The sequence below is a fragment of the Fundulus heteroclitus genome, chromosome 13, assembly GCF_011125445.2.
Source record: "Fundulus heteroclitus isolate FHET01 chromosome 13, MU-UCD_Fhet_4.1, whole genome shotgun sequence".
Classification (NCBI taxonomy): domain Eukaryota; kingdom Metazoa; phylum Chordata; class Actinopteri; order Cyprinodontiformes; family Fundulidae; genus Fundulus; species Fundulus heteroclitus.
Genome location: NC_046373.1, coordinates 24868840 through 24890033, shown reverse-complemented (window position 1 = coordinate 24890033; position 21194 = coordinate 24868840). Strand labels below are relative to the sequence as shown.

General features: G+C 43.7%; 1 protein-coding gene across 1 annotated transcript; it reads left to right on the top strand.

Annotated features, from left to right (window-relative positions):
• Positions 1-11831: 11831 nt before the first annotated feature.
• On the top strand, positions 11832-18829 carry LOC118565455 (mucin-5AC-like; the record flags this gene model as incomplete). Its single annotated transcript, XM_036145883.1, has 5 exons — positions 11832-12240; positions 12793-12884; positions 14109-14737; positions 16784-16808; positions 18725-18829. Coding segments are annotated over 5 exons (1260 nt in total), but the record flags the coding sequence as incomplete, so codon positions are not given.
• Positions 18830-21194: the final 2365 nt, after the last annotated feature.

Below are 21194 nucleotides of genomic sequence, written 5' to 3'. Positions count from 1 at the left end.
TGGCTATAGATGGCGCTATTGTTTAGGGCAACAAGTCAGTCACAAAAAGACAAGAGATCTTGAAAGGCTGTTAGTCATAGAGTTATGTCTTTGTGTATGTGACTGTCATCATGATGTCATGCTAAACCACTGAAATGAAAAGGGTGTTTCTTTGTTGAATAAAAGGAAAACATTTAAATTACCTTGTCTCACGACACATTTGTTGTCAGGAGATTTGGAAAAACACATTCAAAGAAAGGACACACCACTTTGAGAGGTTTGGATGAACAATAGAATTAGATCTATGCTCTCATCCCTTCTGTACAATTATACAATCTAAACATCAATTCTTCCTGGTCAGAAAGGAAAGCAAATAAAATTCAGGGTAAAATAAATAGTATCTTATGTTTTCTATTTTAGGTTTAATAATCTATTTATATATAGAGAAAAAACACGTGTTTATACAAAGAGTTTTAAAAACTTAAGTATTACAATGTCTTCATGCCTCTCTGACCCTAAATCAGAGAAACCGTTTTCTGTTGGCCTGGGGATAGAAATTAGATCACTTTTGGAATCTGTTGGGAAACCAACATAAATTTCATGCAGAGTCTTTGGAGTATTTTCAAGAAGGAAATGAGGGACACCAGAGCCAATAATGTCGGTGAGCTGGAGCATGTTATTAAAGCCATCTGGGCTTTTTTAACGCTACAGCAAAGGCTGACTAGAACAATATCACACTGTTGTGATGCCGTGGTTCATGTAAGACGCTACCTATTATTAAATGCATAAACTGAACAGATTAAGAACAAATATTTGTTATTGCAACTGTACATTTTAACAAAACTTGTCTACTGGATTTAATCGATCACCGTTAGGGTGCAGTACAGGGGAGCAATCTGGGGCTAAGCATCTTGCTCAAGGAACCATAGTGGTAGTCTGCAAGGCTCTGGTAGTGGTACTTGCAGCCATCTCAGTACTCTACTCTAACCACTAGGACATCATTCTCCTCAAAACAGCACACTGACATCCTTCTCAATGACCCAAGATTTCTCTAACAAATTTCTGTATGTGTTACAAAAAAGTTAGAGCTAGATATTCTAAGAAAGTGAACTTCTGGTTGCTCTTGGCTGTAAGCCATATCATTAAAAAACAACTGGAAAAATTAATCTGTCTGTAGGTAATGAGTCTCTAGATGAGTTTTACTTTCTGAACTGAACAACTGAAATAAATTAACTGAGATAATATTCTAATTAATTGAAATGCAATTGTAGTAATCCTTCCAATAATGTTTATCTATTTTAGTATACACTTAAATTTCAATGACAACTCTAAATAATTATATTGGTAGGGCTATTCTGTAAATTGTCTGAGGTTTTCATAACGTCTAACCATGATGTCTCACCAATCTTTTGTAATCAGAAAGGTACTCCCTTTTTTATAAGCGGAAGGGAAAAAAATTAATAACCTTGCCTAACAAAAGAGTTACTGCCATTTATGAAGGGCAGGACAAACACTTTTAAAGAAACGCCACACCCAGTGATTTTAAATGTTCTTTTCTCAGAGTCTTTTGAAACTGCTCTGCAGCAAAAATATTAATTAATTCACTGGAAGCTTCTCTCAATCCTCTTTGCAGACACAACTGGAATTTTAGCAGGGGTCAATAAAACAATAATAAATTTGCTGGTCATTTTGGCAACACAAAATGTAGAAGAGAAAATTAAGGGAAAGGTAGGGAAGCAAAATTCTGTGATTAAAAAGTTATTTTTTTTACAACATTTATAACTATACTCTGAAGCAGTGCTTTAAGTGGAATAAAATAGTCTTCTTAATATCATACAAAAATGGGACAGAAATGGTTAGTATTTTTAAATAGATTTGGTGCAGCGCTGGGGCTCAGCCCAGCAATGCAGTACAAACCAAGACAATATACAAACTATTTATTCTTAACAGCAGTGTTAAATCTTTTTAATAGCTTGAGGATTTTTTTCTTGTTTTAATGAGCTCTTTCTAATGAATCTTCCTCAGGAAAACAAAACTTGCCATACTCATATGGATCAGTTTCCTCTGTACAGTCAGACCTTTTGATGTTTTTGGGTTTGCATCAAACAAATACATCTGAACACAGCACAAAAACTGTTATTCTAACAACACTTTATAGGATGAGCCCTAGTTCCGTATGACATGCCCTATTGTTGCATTTCATTAATTGGGCATTTCGTTAATTGTGTTTCCTTGTTTTATTCCCACTTATAATCTGTTTTGTTTGTTAGTTTTCCTCCATCATCGGTAAAACACAATTATCTTGTGAGGAAGGATGGACACCGTTGTTGATAAAAAATGTGTTTAGTGTTTTATCAACATTTAAATTTCTCCTCATAAATATTACAACTGTTTTCAAAATATTGAGAAATTATTTTGGGAATAAAGAGAAAAGCACTGGCAAAAACTTTATTATTGTTCATTTCCAGGTGGGGGAGCACCACAAAACATTTGTGCTTAGGGCCTAGAGTCGCCAACTGCCCAGAATTAGCCGGGACTTTCCGTTTCCAAAAGTAGGTGTTCCGTGTTTGACACCCATTTTCCTCTATTTTGAATGCAGCCTACAATTTGCATATACGAACACTTGATGGCTCTCCACACCTCACCTTCTTAGACCTACATAGGAATGTCACATCGAAGCAGGCAAAGAAGCCGCCATCTATTGTCCTGTACTTGTCCTGTAAGTTGGCAACCCTATTAGGCCACCTAATTGGCTAGCACCGCCCTGATCTAACCTTTTACCTGAAACTATGTCCCAGGCGTTTGTACAGCATTACATTCCCTGCTGGATGCACCAGAGCTTGCTTGCAGAGTTCAACCTCCATTTTCATGTAAAGGACTATTTAGAGTGCTGCTGTTATCACTCAACTCTGCTCAAGTTCTGCTCTCTCATCCAAAAACACCTACATCCACTTGAATTCACGGCAAGCGTTTTGCTGTACAAAAAAACAAACAAACAAACAAACAAAAAAAAAACGGGGTTTGTTTGAGGCAATGTTCATGTAATTCATCATGGTTTAAAATGAACCATGATCATTCTGTCCGTTTGCTCCACGTGGAATTTATATCTTTTAAAATTGGGAATATAAGCAAAGTCATAATATTAACTAGTCTAAAAAAAAATCATATTTAACTAGCAGAAGCATCAAAAAAATAAACATTGTTTATATTTAAATCCAAAAATATTATGCTTGGAGGTGCACCTATATGCAGATTAGTGAAATAAAGAAACAACACATACACAAATAAAAAATAACCATGCATGGCATAGTTTTATTATCTCTGACGTTAAAACTGGTCAAGTGATGGAAGTCTAATTAAAGGGTGGACACAGTCTGCATACTGCAGGTGTCACACCAAAGGGTGTGAGCTCAGAAAACTTTCCTGTTCTGACTGAGTCATATAAAGAAACATTGCAAGTGCTGTCATTTATAAACAAAACGTTGTCATCCAATTATATGTTCTTGTAAGATACATCTGGGTTATTATTAGATTCATGAAGAAAAAAATTCTGTGTCAGAGAACATAGCATTTTAAAACTGCAAATAACATTGGAGAATGTTTGTTGTAATTTGTAAGAAAGTTATTCAATTCAATTCAATTAAATTTTATTTATATAGCGCCAATTCATTAAACATGTCATCTCAAGGCACTTTGCAAAGTTAAGTTCAATCATATTATACAGATTGGTCAAAAATGTTCCTATATAAGAAAACCAGTTGATTGCATCAAAGTCCCGACAAGCAGCATTCACTCCTGGAGAAGCGTAGAGCTACAGGGAGAGTCGTCTGCATTGTACATGGCTTTGCTGCAATCCCTCATACTGAGCAAGCATGAAGCGACAGTGGAAAGAAAAAACACCCGTTAGCGGGAAGGAAAAACCTCCAGCAGAACCGGGCTCAGTATGAACGGTCATCTGCCTCGACCAAATGGGGTTACAGAATACAGAGCAGAGACACAACAAGAGAAACAAAAAAGCACACATTGATCCAGGAATCTGTTCTACATTAGATGGTAATAGCGGGTGAGCCGTCTTCTCTGGATGATGTCACAGTTAACAGAACGTCAGACCAGGTGTACCTACTATGAAGAAAAAGAGAGAGAACAAAAAGTTAAAAGCTGAAATGACAACAGTCATTTCAATGTAATGCAATGCAAATCTGGCGAACAGTAGACTGGAGAACAGTAGAAATCAGTAGAGTGAGAAAAATAGGCCCTGATGTCCTCCAGTAGCCTAAGCCTATAGCAGCAAACTATAAAGGTAGCTCAGAGTAACACGAGCCAATCTAGTTATAAGCTTTGTCAAAAAGGAAAGTTTTAAGATTAGTCTTAAAAGTAGACAGGGTGTCTGCTTTGTCTGCTTCACGGACCAAAACTGGGAGTTGGTTCCACAGGAGAGGAGCCTGATAGCTAAAGGATCTGCCTCCCATTCTACTTTTAGAGACTCTAGGAACCACCAGCAGACCTGCAGTCTGAGAGCGAAGTGCTCTGTTAGGAACATACGGGGTAATCAGAGCTCTGATATATGATGGAGCTTGATTATTAAGGGCTTTATACGTTAGAAGAAGAATTTTAAATTCTATTCTTGATTTAACAGGAAGCCAATGCAGGGAAGCTAAAATTGAAGAAATATGATCCCTCTTGTTGATTTTCATCAGAACTCTCGCTGCAGCATTTTGGATCAGCTGAAGGCTTTGAACTGCATTTTGTGGACTTCCTGATAGTAAAGAATTACAATAGTCCAGCCTTGAAGTAACAAATGCATGGACTAGTTTTTCAGCATCACTCCTGGACAGAATTGTTTCTAATTTTGGCGATATTCCGGAGGTGAAAAAAGGAAACTCTGGAAACCTGTTTAATATGGGATTTAAATGACATGTCTTGGTCAAAAATAAAACCAAGGTTTTTTACTTTATTACCAGAGGCCAAGTTAATGCCATCCAGATTAAGTGATTGGTTAAGAAGTTTATTTTTTGAGGACCCTGGCCCAAAGATTACAACTTCGGTCTTGTCAGAATTTATTTATATCATTATATCCATGATAAGCTGTTTTTTTATGATTTTGAATTTTTTACAGATCAGAGCAGTGTGCATATTCCATTTTTGGTCTGTACCAAAACATTGAAAGGACATCTCTGTCCTTTCAATTTCAACTCAATCAATTACATTTTGACATAAGGTGTATCCATGTATCTCCCACAATAAATAAACTTAGAAACAACTTCTTCCCAAGAACTGTTAGGGCAATTGCCCCTTGACGGGAGTCTTCAGTCCAACACTTTAAAATCACCCCACTGTTACTAGCCCTTCATACGTTTACAATCCCTTAAATGTTATCGCCTACCATCACACTATTATCTCAAAATATCTAAATGCACATTTCTGTAAACGAAGCTTCAAATCATCGTTCCACAATAGTGCCACATTACCTCATTATTTGTTATCTGTGACTCATGAGGGACTGCTTGTTTGTCTTTTTTAAGTGAACTTAAAAAGAAATTTCACAACGGTAACACGCTGTGACAATAAAGAATCTTTGAATTCCCTGTTGGATGCACTAGTACTTTCTTGCAGAGTCCGACCTCCGTTTTCTTGTGAAAGACTATTTAGAGTGCTGCTGTTATCACTCAACCCATCTCAAGATCATATCCTCTTTGAGCCCTTTTTGGAGCCAGGTCAACATCACATCCATGACTATCTTCCTCCGATTTTCCTCTCTCATCCAAAACACCTACATCCACTTGTATGCACGGAAGCATACAAGTTTGCTTCAAAAAACACCCCAAACAAACAGGGTTTTGTTTGAGGCAATGTTCTTTTTATATCAACATAGGCAACAAGATATATAGTGGGGGAAGGATGGGCAGTACAGCACTGGTAAAGCACGGCTCCCAGGTAGATTCACACAACATATTGAACGTTCTCGTTGAGTATGAATGTGTCTGTGATATAAATGTGAAGTTTTATTCTGTCACTTTGTTCCACGTGGAATTTAAATCTTTTAAAATGGGGAATCAAGGTAAAGTCAAACTATGAATTTTATCTAGTCTAAACATTAAAATATTTAACTAACAGAAGAAAAAAACTTTGTATTTGAATCCAAAAGGAATGTATTTAAAGGTGCACCTATATGCAGATTAGATAAATAAACAACACAAAAAAACAACAACATGCATGGCATAGTTTTATTATCTCTGACGTGAAAACAGGTCAAGTGATGGAAGTCTAATTAAAATGTGGACACACAGTCTGCATACTGCAGGTGTCAGAACAAGGGTGTGAGTTAAGAAAACCTTTGTATTCTGACTGAGTACAAAGCATTGTCATCCAATTATATAATATTTTAGGATACATCTGTGTTATTATTAGACTCATCAAGAAAAAAATGTCTGTGTCAGAGAACAGAATATTTTAAAACTACTAATAACATTGTAGAATGTTTGTTGTAATTTGTAAGAAAGTTATATCAGCACTGTCACATTAAACCTGAGTTTCAGTCATTGGTTAAGAAGAGGATAACATACATTGTCCTTTAAATAAAATAAAAAAACATTTTAAAAGTACAATACCAGTTAATACATGTAAGACAAGAACACAAAGGTCAGTAAGCTATACTGACTTCATCTCTTTTAAATAGACACATTTCCTGCAACAACAAAGCCCAATAATTAAAGACACAAATACAAACACCATGTAAATAGCACAAAATCATCTAATAAAAAGATATGTCTGAATCACTGGCTTCTCAATTGGTATTTGTTTAAAACCAAAGCAAGACTGAGCTAATAGGAAATAATAAAAGAAAAGCACTTCATAAATCATAAAGGATTAACTTGGAAGCAAACAAATCTTGTACTAACCAAAGTTAAATTAGTTATGTAATCTGTACAGCATTAATTAAATGATAAATTTAGAGTTTTAGAAGGTTTTTGTTCTGAATGCTTAAAATAATAGTTGAAAGTAACATCTGATAGAGTCACAATTTACATAGACAGACATGACTCATCATTTAGTGGACGTGTTCTGATGTCAGAGTTTGGTGCTTTACGTCACATATTTCACAATCTATTACAGTGACGTGTACAGCATCAGTATTACGAGCATAAAAACACAGGAAAAATTAACAAATAATCTAAAAATAACACTATGGCTTAAATACCACTGACATTAAAAGCTAAGACCTGATTTGATTCAATCTTTTTGATACACCTTAAAATGTAATATTACACTTTCAGACCAGCTGTTGCTCTACTTGTTATTTATGTTTGCTTTTTTGCTATAGACCAAAAGTAATGACTGGCTGCACAGTGACCCAGAGGGTTGTGCTGTTGACATGCAGCAAGAGGGTCCTACCCTTGTCCTGGGTCTTTCTTCATAGAGTTTGGATGTTCTCCCTGTGCATGCATGGCTTCTCTCGAGGTACTCCGGCATCTTTAGGTTAGGTTAATTGGCCTCTCTAAATTTTCCTTAGCTGTGAGTGTGTGCAAGAATGGTTATTTGTCCTTGTTGTCTCTGTGTTGCCCTGCGATAGACTGGCGACCTGTCCAGGGTGTACCCCGCCTTTCGCCCATTGACAGCTGGAGATAGGCAACAGCACCCCTCCCGACCCCATGAGGGATAAAGCAAACAAGAAAATGTATGTATGGATGAATGAACAAACAAACATTTTTGGCCAATATTTAAAATATATTGAAAAACACTGATTATTTTTCTATATTCTGTCATTCTAGTCCTTATTTCAAATGTTCTTTTTTTCTGTAGCACTGCAGATTTGCTTAAACTGTGTATTTTAAGGAACATTAAAAAAACAACACATATGTGTAAAAGAGCTATAGAATAGCAACAACACAATTCATAATTTAACGTCATGTTCTTATGTCTAACAGGAAAACAATGCTGCTCAACCAGCTTACTATAAGCAGCTCAAACAACAAATGGAAGACAAAGAAAGATTCCAAACAGGTAGCCACACCTAAAATAAAGCACTGTAATTAATGACTAATTTCCATCATTGCGTGCACCTGATGTCACAGTACCGGCTCTGAGTGGATATAAAGCTTCTGCTTTCAACTGGTACACATTACCAGTTAACCAGAAAACAGAAAGGAACAAAGAGCATCACCTTTTCTGTCACTGGAGTGAAGGGAACCCATTGGACAAAGACTGTAAGTAGTAAACCTCTAATAATAAAATTCTAATTTCTCAAATTTAGGATATTAAAGCTGATGAATAAAAATAAGAATTTTAAATACAGAAAAACTATATTTAACATGGTTGTTATCTTCATTGTTATTTTCAAATAAACACTTTTCATCTATTTGTTCAATATAGTTTACAGTTGTATAACATAGTTGTTCAATTCTCTTTTTATTCAGAAAATGAGAAGATAAGTTTAGGGGGAAAAATTACAAAATTTGATACTAACAGAAAAACTGAAAAAGTGTGACAAGGACAGAATCTTTATTAATGCAATCGAGTTATTTACATTGTTCTCCAAAATGAGTTCTATCTGTCTTTTTGACTACAACATCAGTTAATGACTATTTGCAGTATTTTAACTTCTCAGGAAGTGTTGTAGGTGCTTTAAACTGTTGACCATTATGTCTTGTTCTGTCTGTGTGTTACGTGTTTGCAAAAAACTCCTTAAGACATATAAAAGCTAACAAACATATACTTTTTTTAAAACAGAAAAAAAAAACAGACGAAGAAGATGAAGATTTTCTGGGTACTGTTCGTTGTTGCTGGTAAGTGAACAAATTAGGATACCAAAAAGTGCTGTTGATAAATACCAAAGAAAGATAATTATTGTAATGTGAACAATTTAATGACAATTGCTGTTCAATTTATTTGTAGGCATAGCCACAAGAACAGCTATTGCTGCTCCAACTACTACAGCTGCTCCAACAACCACGACAGATGTTCCAACAACCACAGCTGCTCCAACCACAACGACAGCTGCTCCAACTACAACTACTGCTCCTCTAACAACTACTATATCTGCTCCAACAACTACCACATCTGCGCCAACAACTACTAATGCTGCACCAACAACTACCACAGCTGCTCCAACAACTACCACAGCTGCACCAACAACTACCACATCTGCTCCCAAAACCACCACAGCTGCTCCAACAACAATAACAGCTGCTCCAACCACAACAACAGCTGCTCCAACCACAACAACAGCTGCTCAAACAACTACCACAGCTGCTCCAACAACTACCACTGCTGCACCACCAACTACCACAGCTGCACCAACAACTACCACAGCTGCTCCCACAACTACCACAGCTACTCAAACAACTACCACTGCTGCACCAACAACTACCACAGGTGCTCCAACAACAACCACAGCTGCTCCAACAACTACCACAGCTGCATCAACAACTACCACAGCTGCACCAACAACTACCACAGCTGCACCAACAACTACCACAGCTGCTCCCACAACTACCACAGCTGCTCCAACAACTACCACTGCTGCATCAACAACTACCACAACTGCTCCAACAACTACCACTGCTGCACCAACAACTACCACAGGTGCTCCAACAACAACAACAGCTGCTCCAACAACTACCACAGCTGCTCCAACAACTACCACTGCTGCACCAACAACTACCACAGCTGCTCCAACAACTACCACATCTGCTCCCACAACCACCACAGCTGCTGCAACGACAACAACAGCTGCTCCAACCACAAGTACAGCTGCTCCAACAACTACCACATCTGCTCCCACAACCACCAGAGCTGCTCCAACGACAACAACAGCTGCTCCAACCACAAGTACAGCTGCTCCAACAACTACCACATCTGCACCCACAACCACCACAGCTGCTCCAACCACAAGTACAGCTGCTCCAACAACTACCACATCTTCTCCCACAACCACCACAGCTGCTCCAATAACTACCACAGCTGCTCCCACAACTACCACACCTGCTCCAACAACTACCACAGCTGCACCAACAACTACCACGGCTGAAGCAACAACTACCACAACTGCAGCAACAACTACCACAGCTATACTGACAACTACAACATTTGCTCCCACGACCACCACAGCTGCTCCAACAACAACAACAGCTGCTCCAACAACAACCACAGCTGCTCCAACAACTACCACATCTGCTGCAACAACCACCACAGTTGCTCCAACAACTATCACAGCTGCTCCAACCACAACAACAGCTGCTCCAGCAACCACCACAGCTGCTCCAACGACAACAACAGCTGCTCCAACCACAACAACAGCTGCTCCAACAACTACCACATCTGCTCCCACAACCACCACAGCTGCTCCAACGACAACAACAGCTGCTCCAACAACTACCACAGCTGCTCCAACAACTACCACTGCTGCACCAACAACTACTACAGCTGCTCCAACAACTACCACATCTTCTCCCACAACCACCACAGCTGCTCCAACGACAACAGCTGCTCCAACCACAAGTACAGCTGCTCCAACAACTACCACATCTGCACCCACAACCACCACAGCTGCTCCAACCACAAGTACAGCTGCTCCAACAACTACCACATCTTCTCCCACAAGCACCACAGCTGCTCCAATAACTACCACAGCTGCTCCCACAACTACCACAGCTGCTCCAACAACTACCACAGCTGCACCAACAACTACCACGGCTGAAGCAACAACTACCACAGCTGCAGCAACAACTACCACAGCTACTCTGACAACTACAACATCTGCTCCCACGACCACCACAGCTGCTCCAACAACAACAACAGCTGCTCCAACAACAACAACAGCTGCTCCAACAACAACCACAGCCGCTCCAACAACTACTACATCTGCTGCAACAACCACCACAGTTGCTCCAACAACTATCACAGCTGCTCCAACCACAACAACAGCTGCTCCAACAACTACCACAGCTGCTCCAACAACTACCACATCTGCTCCCACAACCACCACAGCTGCTCCAACGACAACAAAAGCTGCTCCAACAACAGCTGCTCCAACAACTACCACATCTGCTCCCACAACCACCACAGCTGCTCCAACAACTACCACAGCTGCTCCAACAACTACCACAGCTGCTCCAACAACTACCACATCTGCTCCCACAACCACCACAGCTGCTCCAACGACAACAACAGCTGCTCCAACAACTACCACATCTGCTCCCACAACCACCACAGCTGCTCCAACAACTACCACAGCTGCACTAACAACTACCACAGCTGAAGCAACAACTACCACAGCAGCACCAACAACTACCACATCTGCTCCCACAACCACCACAGCTGCTGCAACGACAACAACAGCTGCTCCAACCACAACAACAGCTGCTCCAACAACTACCACATCTGCTCCCACAACCACCACAGCTGCTCCAACAACAACAACAACTGCTCCAACAACTACCACAGCTGCTCCAACAACTACCACTGCTGCACCAACAACTACCACAGCTGCTCCAACAACTACCACATCTGCTCCCACAACCACCACAGCTGCTCCAACGACAACAGCTGCTCCAACCACAAGTACAGCTGCTCCAACAACTACCACATCTGCACCCACAACCACCACAGCTGCTCCAACCACAAGTACAGCTGCTCCAACAACTACCACATCTTCTCCCACAAGCACCACAGCTGCTCCAATAACTACCACAGCTGCTCCCACAACTACCACAGCTGCTCCAACAACTACCACAGCTGCACCAACAACTACCACGGCTGAAGCAACAACTACCACAGCTGCAGCAACAACTACCACAGCTACTCTGACAACTACAACATCTGCTCCCACGACCACCACAGCTGCTCCAACAACAACAACAGCTGCTCCAACAACAACAACAGCTGCTCCAACAACTACCACATCTGCTGCCACAACCACCACAGCTGCTTCAACAACTACCACAGCTGCTCCAACAACTACCACAGCTGCTCCAACCACAACAACAGCTGCTCCAACAACTACCACAGCTGCTCCAACAACTACCACATCTGCTCCCACAACCACCACAGCTGCTCCAACGACAACAACAGCTGCTCCAACAACAGCTGCTCCAACAACAGCTGCTCCAACAACTACCACATCTGCTCCCACAACCACCACAGCTGCTCCAACAACTACCACAGCTGCTCCAACAACTACCACAGCTGCTCCAACAACTACCACATCTGCTCCCACAACCACCACAGCTGCTCCAACGACAACAACAGCTGCTCCAACCACAAGTACAGCTGCTCCAACCACAAGTACAGCTGCTCCAACAACTACCACATTTGCTCCCACAACCACCACAGCTGCTCCAACCACAACAACAGCTGCTCCAACAACTAGCACAGCTGCTCCAATGACAACAACAGCTATTCCAACAACAACCACAGGTGCTCCAACAACTACCACATCTGCTGCAAAAACCAACACATTTGCTCCTACAACTACCACAGCTGCACCAACCACAACAACAGCTGCTCCAACCACAACAACAGCTGCCCCAACCACAACAACAGCTGCTCCAACAACTACCACATCTGCACCCACAACCACCACAGCTGCTCCAACCACAAGTACAGCTGCTCCAACAACTACCACATCTGCTCCCACAACCACCACAGCTGTTCAAACGACAACAACAGCTGCTCCAACCACAGCTGCTCCAACAACTACCACATCTTCTCCCACAACCACCACAGCTGCTCCAATAACTACCACAGCTGCTCCCACAACTACCACAGCTGCTCCAACAACTACCACAGCTGCACCAACAACTACCACGGCTGAAGCAACAACTACCACAGCTGCAGCAACAACTACCACAGCTACTCTGACAACTACAACATCTGCTACCACGACCACCACAGCTGCTCCAACAACAACTACAGCTGCTCCAACAACTACCACATTTGCTCCAACAACTACCACATCTGCTCCCACAACTACCACAGCTGCACCAACGACAACAGCTGCTCCAACCACAACAACAGCTGCTCCAACAACTACCACAGCTGCTCCCACAACTACCACAGCTGCTCGAACAACTACCACAGCTGCACCAACAACTTCCACAGCTGCTCCAACAACTACCACATCTGCTCCCACAACCACCACAGCTGCTCCAACGACAACAGCTGCTCCAACCACAAGTACAGCTGCTCCAACCACAAGTACAGCTGCTCCAACAACTACCACATCTGCTACCACAACCACCACAGCTGCTCCAACAACTACCACAGCTGCTCCCACAACCACCACAGCTGCTCCAACAACAACCACAGCTGCTCCAACAACTACCACAGCTGCACCAACAACTACCACAGCTGAAGCAACAACTACCACAGCAGCACCAACAACTACCACATCTGCTCCCACAACCACCACAGCTGCTCCAACGACAACAACAGCTGCACCAACCACAAGTACAGCTGCTCCAATAACTTCCACATCTGCTCCTACAACCACCACAGCTGCTCAAACGACAACAACAGCTGCTCCAACAACAGCTGCTCCAACAACTACCACATCTGCTCCCACAACCACCACAGCTGCTCCAACAACTACCACATCTGCTCCCACAACCACCACAGCTGCTCCAACAACTACCACAGCTGCTCCAACAACTACCACAGCTGCACCAACAACTACCACAGCTGAAGCAACAACTACCACAGCAGCACCAACAACTACCACAGCTGCTCCCACAACCACCACAGCTGCTCCAACGACAACAACAGCTGCTCCAACCACAACAACAGCTGCTCCAACAACTACCACAGCTAAACCAACAACTACCACAGCTGCTCCAACGACAACAGCTGCTCCAACAACAACCACAGGTGCTCCAACAACTACCACAGCTGCTCCAACAACTACCACATCTGCTCCCACAACTACCACAGCTGCTCCAACAACTACCACTGCTGCACCAACAACTACCACAGCTGCACCAACAACTACCACAGCTGCACCAACAACTACCACATCTGCTCCCACAACCACCACAGCTGCTCCAACGACAACAACAGCTGCTCCAACCACAACAACAGCTGCTCCAACAACTACCACAGCCGCTCCAACAACTACCACTGCTGCACCAACTACCACAGCTGCTCCAACAACTACCACATCTGCTCCCACAACTACCACAGCTGCTCCAACAACTACCACTGCTGCACCAACAACTACCACAGCTGCACCAACAACTACCACAGCTGCACCAACAACTACCACAGCTGCACCAACAACTACCACATCTGCTGCCACAACCACCACAGCTGCTCCAACAACTACCACAGCTGCTCCAACAACTACCACAGCTGTAGCAACAACTACCACAGCAGCACCAACAACTACCACATCTGCTCCCACAACCACCACAGCTGCTCCAACGACAACAACAGCTGCTCCAACCACAACAACAGCTGCTCCAACAACTACCACAGCCGCTCCAACAACTACCACTGCTGCACCAACTACCACAGCTGCTCCAACAACTACCACATCTGCTCCCACAACTACCACAGCTGCTCCAACAACTACCACTGCTGCACCAACAACTACCACAGCTGCACCAACAACTACCACAGCTGCACCAACAACTACCACAGCTGCACCAACAACTACCACATCTGCTGCCACAACCACCACAGCTGCTCCAACAACTACCACAGCTGCTCCAACAACTACCACAGCTGTAGCAACAACTACCACAGCAGCACCAACAACTACCACATCTGCTCCCACAACCACCACAGCTGCTCCAACGACAACAACAGCTGCTCCAACGACAACAACAGCTGCTCCAAAAACTACCACAGCTGCTCCAACAACTACCACAGCTGCACCAACAACTACCACAGCTGCACCAACAACTACCACATCTGCTGCCACAACCACCACAGCTGCTCCAACAACTACCACAGCTGCTCCAACAACTACCACAGCTGTAGCAACAACTACCACAGCAGCACCAACAACTACCACATCTTCTCCCACAACCACCACAGCTGCTCCAACGACAACAACAGCTGCTCCAACCACAACAACAGCTGCTCCAACAACTACCACAGCCGCTCCAACAACTACCACAGCTGCACCAACAACTACCACAGCTGCTCCAACAACTACCACAGCTGCACCAACAACAACCACAGCTGCTCCAACGACAACAACAGCTGCTCTAACCACAAAAACAGCTGCTCCAACAACTACCACAGTTGCTCCAACGACAACGACAGCTGCTCCAACAACAACCACAGGTGCTCCTACAACTCCCGCAGCTGCACCAACCACAACAACAGCTGCTCCAACCACAACAACAGCTGCACCAACAACTACCATATCTGCTCCCACAACCACCACAGCTGCTCCAACAACTACCACAGCTGCTTCAACAACTACCACAGCTGCTCCAACAACTACCACAGCTGCTTCAACAACTACCACTGCTGCACCAACAACTACCACAGGTGCTCCAACAACTACCACATCTGCTGCAACAACCACCACATCTTCTCCCACAAGCACCACAGCTGCTCCAATAACTACCACATCTGCTCCCACAACCACCACAGCTGCTCCAACCACAAGTACAGCTGCTCCAACAACAACCACAGGTGCTCCAACAACTACCACAGCTGCTCCAACAACTACCACATCTGCTCCCACAACTACCACAGCTGCTCCAACAACTACCACTGCTGCACCAACAACTACCACAGCTGCACCAACAACTACCACATCTGCTCCCACAACCACCACAGCTGCTCCAACGACAACAACAGCTGCTCCAACCACAACAACAGCTGCTCCAACAACTACCACAGCCGCTCCAACAACTACCACTGCTGCACCAACTACCACAGCTGCTCCAACAACTACCACATCTGCTCCCACAACTACCACAGCTGCTCCAACAACTACCACTGCTGCACCAACAACTACCACAGCTGCACCAACAACTACCACATCTGCTGCCACAACCACCACAGCTGCTCCAACAACTACCACAGCTGCTCCAACAACTACCACAGCTGCACCAACAACTACCACAGCTGCACCAACAACTACCACAGCTGTAGCAACAACTACCACAGCAGCACCAACAACTACCACATCTGCTCCCACAACCACCACAGCTGCTCCAACGACAACAACAGCTGCTCCAAAAAGTACCACAGCTGCTCCAACAACTACCACAGCTGCACCAACAACTACCACAGCTGCACCAACAACTACCACGTCTGCTCCCACAACCACCACAGCTGCTCCAACAACTACCACAGCTGCTCCAACAACTACCACAGCTGCACCAACAACCACCACAGCTGAAGCAACAACTACCACAGCAGCACCAACAACTACCACATCTGCTCCCACAACCACCACAGCTGCTCCAACGACAACAACAGCTGCTCCAACGACAACAACAGCTGCTCCAACAACTACCACAGCTGCTCCAACAACTACCACAGCTGCACCAACAACAACCACAGCTGCTCCAACGACAACAACAGCTGCTCTAACCACAAAAACAGCTGCTCCAACAACTACCACAGCTGCTCCAACGACAACGACAGCTGCTCCAACAACAACCACAGGTGCTCCTACAACTCCCGCAGCTGCACCAACCACAACAACAGCTGCTCCAACCACAACAACAGCTGCACCAACAACTACCATATCTGCTCCCACAACCACCACAGCTGCTCCAACAACTACCACAGCTGCTTCAACAACTACCCCAGCTGCTCCAACAACTACCACAGCTGCTTTAACAACTACCACTGCTGCACCAACAACTACCACAGGTGCTCCAACAACTACCACATCTGCTGCAACAACCACCACATCTTCTCCCACAAACACCACAGCTGCTCCAATAACTACCACATCTGCTCCCACAACCACCACAGCTGCTCCAACCACAAGTACAGCTGCTCCAACCACAAGTACAGCTGCTCCAACAACTACCACATCTGCTCCCAAAACCACCACAGCTGCTCCAACGATAACAGCTGCTCCAACCACAAGTACAGCTGCTCCAACAACTACCACATCTGCTGCAAGAACCACCACAGTTGCTCCAACAACTACCACAGCTGCTCCAACTACAACCACAGCCGCTGCAACCACAACCACAGCTGCTCCAACAACAACAGCTGCTGAAACAACAACCACATCTGCTCCAACGACAACCACAGCTGGTGCAACCACAACCACAGCTGCTCTAACCACAATGACCGCTGCTCCAACTACATCTACAGCTGCTTCAACAACAACAGCCGCTGCAACCACAACCACTACTGCTCCAACAAGAACAGCTGCTGAAACAACAACCACAGCTGCTGTGACCACAACCACAGCTGCTGCAACCACAACCAGAGCTGCTGCAACCACAACAACAGCTGCAGCAACCTCAGCCACAGCTGCATCAACAACAGCTGTTCCAACTACAGCTACCGCTCCTCTAACAACAACCACATCTGCTTCCACAACAACCAAAGCTGCTGCAACCACAATTACAGCTGCTCCCACTTCAACCACAGCTGCTCCAATAACAACCACAGCTGTTCCAACCACAACCACAGTCACTGCAACCACAACCACTTCTGCTCCAACAACAACAGCTGCAGAAAAAACAACCACTTCTGCTCCAACAACTACAGCTACTCCAACGACAACCACAGCCATTACAACCACAACCACAGCTTCTCCAACTACAACAACGACTGCTCCAACTGCAACTACAGCTTCTCCAATGACGACCACAGCCGTTGAAACCACAACCACTTTTGCTCCAACAACAGCTGCTGAAACAACAACAGCTGCTGTGACCACAACCACAGCTACTACAACCACAGCTGCAGCAACCTCAACCACAGCTGCATCAACAACAGCTGCTCCAACTACAATCACAGCTGGTGCAACCACAACCACAGCTGTTCCAACCACAACCACATCCGCTGCAACCACAACCACTTCTGCTCCAACAACAACAGCTGCTGAAACAACAATAGCTGCTGTGAGCACAACTACAGCTGCTGCAACCACAACCACAGCTGCTCCAACAACTACCACATCTGCTCCCACAACTACCACAGCTGCTCCAACAACTACCACAGCTGCACCAACCACAACAACAGCTGCTCCAACCACAACAGCTGCTCCAACAACTACCACAGCTTCTCCAATAACAACCACAGCTGCTCCAATAACAACCACAGCTGGTCCAACTACATCCACAGCTGCTCCCACAACCACAGCTGCTCAAACAACAATCCCAGCTGCAGCAACCTCAACCACAGCTGCATCAACAACCTCAGCTGCTCCAACTACAACCACAGCTGCTCAAACAACAATCCCAGCTGGTCAAACAACAATCCCATCTGCTGCAACCACAACTACAGCTGCTCCAACCACAACAACCGCTTTTCCAATGACTAAAACCGCTGTTCCAACAACAACCACAGCTGCTCCAACTACAACCACAGCTGGTGCAACCACAACTACAGCTGCTTCAACCACAACGACCGCTGCTCCAACTACAACCACAGCTGATCCCACAACAACCAATCCTGCTCCCACAACCACCACAGCTGCTCCACCAGCAACCACATCTGCTCCAACCACAACCACAGCTCCAACAACAATCAATGCTGCTTCAACCATATCCACAACTGTTCCAACAGCAACACCTGTTACTTCAACTACATCCAGTGCTGTAACAACTGCCTCCTCAACCTCAACCCCTGCTGCTGCAACCACAACCACTCCAACGACAACCACAGTTTCATCAACCAGTGCAACAGCTTCAACTGTTAAGTCAACCCAAATTAATTCTTCGCCAACCACATCAAATGCATTAACAGCCACTCCTGCATCGTCTATAACCACAGCAGTAACAGTTAGTACTGCTCCAACAGCATCAACTTCTTCTGCAACCCAAATCACTTCTTCTACAACCATAAAAAATACAGTAACAGCCACTGCTGCCCCAATAACAACCACAAGTACAGCTGCTCCAACAACTACCACATCTGCTCCCACAACCACCACAGCTGCTCCAACAACTACCACAGCTGCACCAACCACAAACACTGCAGCCCCGACAACAACCACATCTACAACAACTACTGTGTCCACAACAACAGCCTCTTCAGCTGTGACTGAGAAAGCAAGTTTCATTTTGCTCACAGTTGTCATTACAGCTGCTATTTTTTTCTGAATGTAGGACTTGAAAATGTCATGTTATGACAAGACTTTGTCATTAATTATTTATCTTTATTACTGTTATTTCGCACTGTGTATCAGCTTCAAATTAATTCTAATATTTATAAACCTATTTAATATTTAATTTATAGTTATATAATCAATCACTGTGCTTAGCATTAGTATCTAGTATCTGTGTTTTCCTTTCCAAAGAGAAACCCTATGTATTTTTTACTAGAAATGTTCATCATCCAGAACCATATTAGACACACAGAAATTCATGCAATTACACATAGTATATGTTTTTTGGAAGATGTAATCTAATGTGTTGTCTACAGCACTTGTCCTGTTTTTTTTTTTTTTTTTTTTAGAAAAGTGGCTAGTCCTAGTATTCATTTGTATTGTTCCTGTACAAAGTTAGACATTAAATGTGCTGTACATGCTGATTGATCACTAACTGTCATTTGACTGTATATATATTTCCAACAAAGACTTTTTAATAATAAAGTATAAACGGAAATTATTCAGACAAATTTGATTTTGTGTAAGTCAACGACACTCACATTAACATAACCATTAGCATATTGCAGCATTATAATGAATACACATATCATAGTGTTCATTGAAGAAAAAAAACATATTGTCTCATTATTACAATGTCCAAATGACACATTCATAACCAGCTATCCATCTTCTATATCAACACGATCATTTTCAGAATTATTGGACTGTATCCTTGCAGTCACTGAACAGGAAGAGGACCGTTAAATCCTCAACTATTTTTCAGTCCATCACAGTTTGTTACAAATCATCAACAGAATGAAACAGACACAGATACAGTCGGGGAGTAAAAGTCTAAAATAATGGGTTGAACCTGACATGGTCTGCCATACTTTTTTATTTGTGTTTTCTCTATTAATTTTGACCCTGGGAACCAGCTTGTTCATCTCAGTCTAAGTCTCCCCTATCTGCTGCTCTATGTGTCTGATGTTTAGTTACTCCTCTGCCTCCTTTAGTGATAATGGTACGTGTTATAAATGTAGGCTTTTTGTAGCTTTGAAGGTGAGGGTGTCAGAAATGAAGGCCCAGCTCCTTGCGTTTGAAATACCAACAGATAGCCGATGCCCCATATCCAGCGCGGAGCCACAGAGATTAGCTTCACATAGCAGTCCCCCAGCAGTATCTGAGCAGCCGGGCAGCCAGGGCCGGCTGGGTGACAATACACAGGAATCATAGCTCTAGATTCCAGCCCCAATGTCACCACCAACCCATCTGCATTTCCAACAGATTCTCTCCACTCAGCAACACACCTGCTGAGAAGCCGACTCTAGTAATTGACAGCGCCATGGTCAGAAACCTGGCACTAGAGACACCAAGGACCTTAGTCAAATGCCTTCCAGGGGTCAGAATGGGCAACATCAAATCCCACCTGAAACTGCTGGCTAAGAAAAAGTGCAAATACAGTAAGATTGTTATTCACGCTGGCAGTAATGACATCCTGGTTACGCTAATCAGAGGTCACTAAAGTTAGTGTTGCTTTGGTGTGTAAGTTTGTTAAAAAGATTTTCTCTAGTCCCCTGCCTGATCTGACCAGTGATGACATGTTTAGCTGCATGTCATCATTCAACTGCAGGTTGTCTAGGTGGTGTCCTGAAAATGACGTGGGCTACACTGATAACTGGCGAACTTTCTGGGGAAAACATCATCTGATCCGGAGAGACGGCATGCATCCCACTTTGGATGGTCCAGCTCTTCTTTCTAGGAATCTGGTTGGATTTATTAGTTGTCCAAAATGCTGAAAACCCAGGGTCCAGACCAGGAAACAGAGTCATAGTTTAACACACCTCTCTGCAGCTTCTGAACTGTTCCCTACCCATTACCCCATTCAGACAGTGTCTTTCTCATGGCCAAACCTAAACAGATTAAAAACTGATCTAAAAGGGGCAAATCATAAAAATCTCATAAAAATCAATACAAC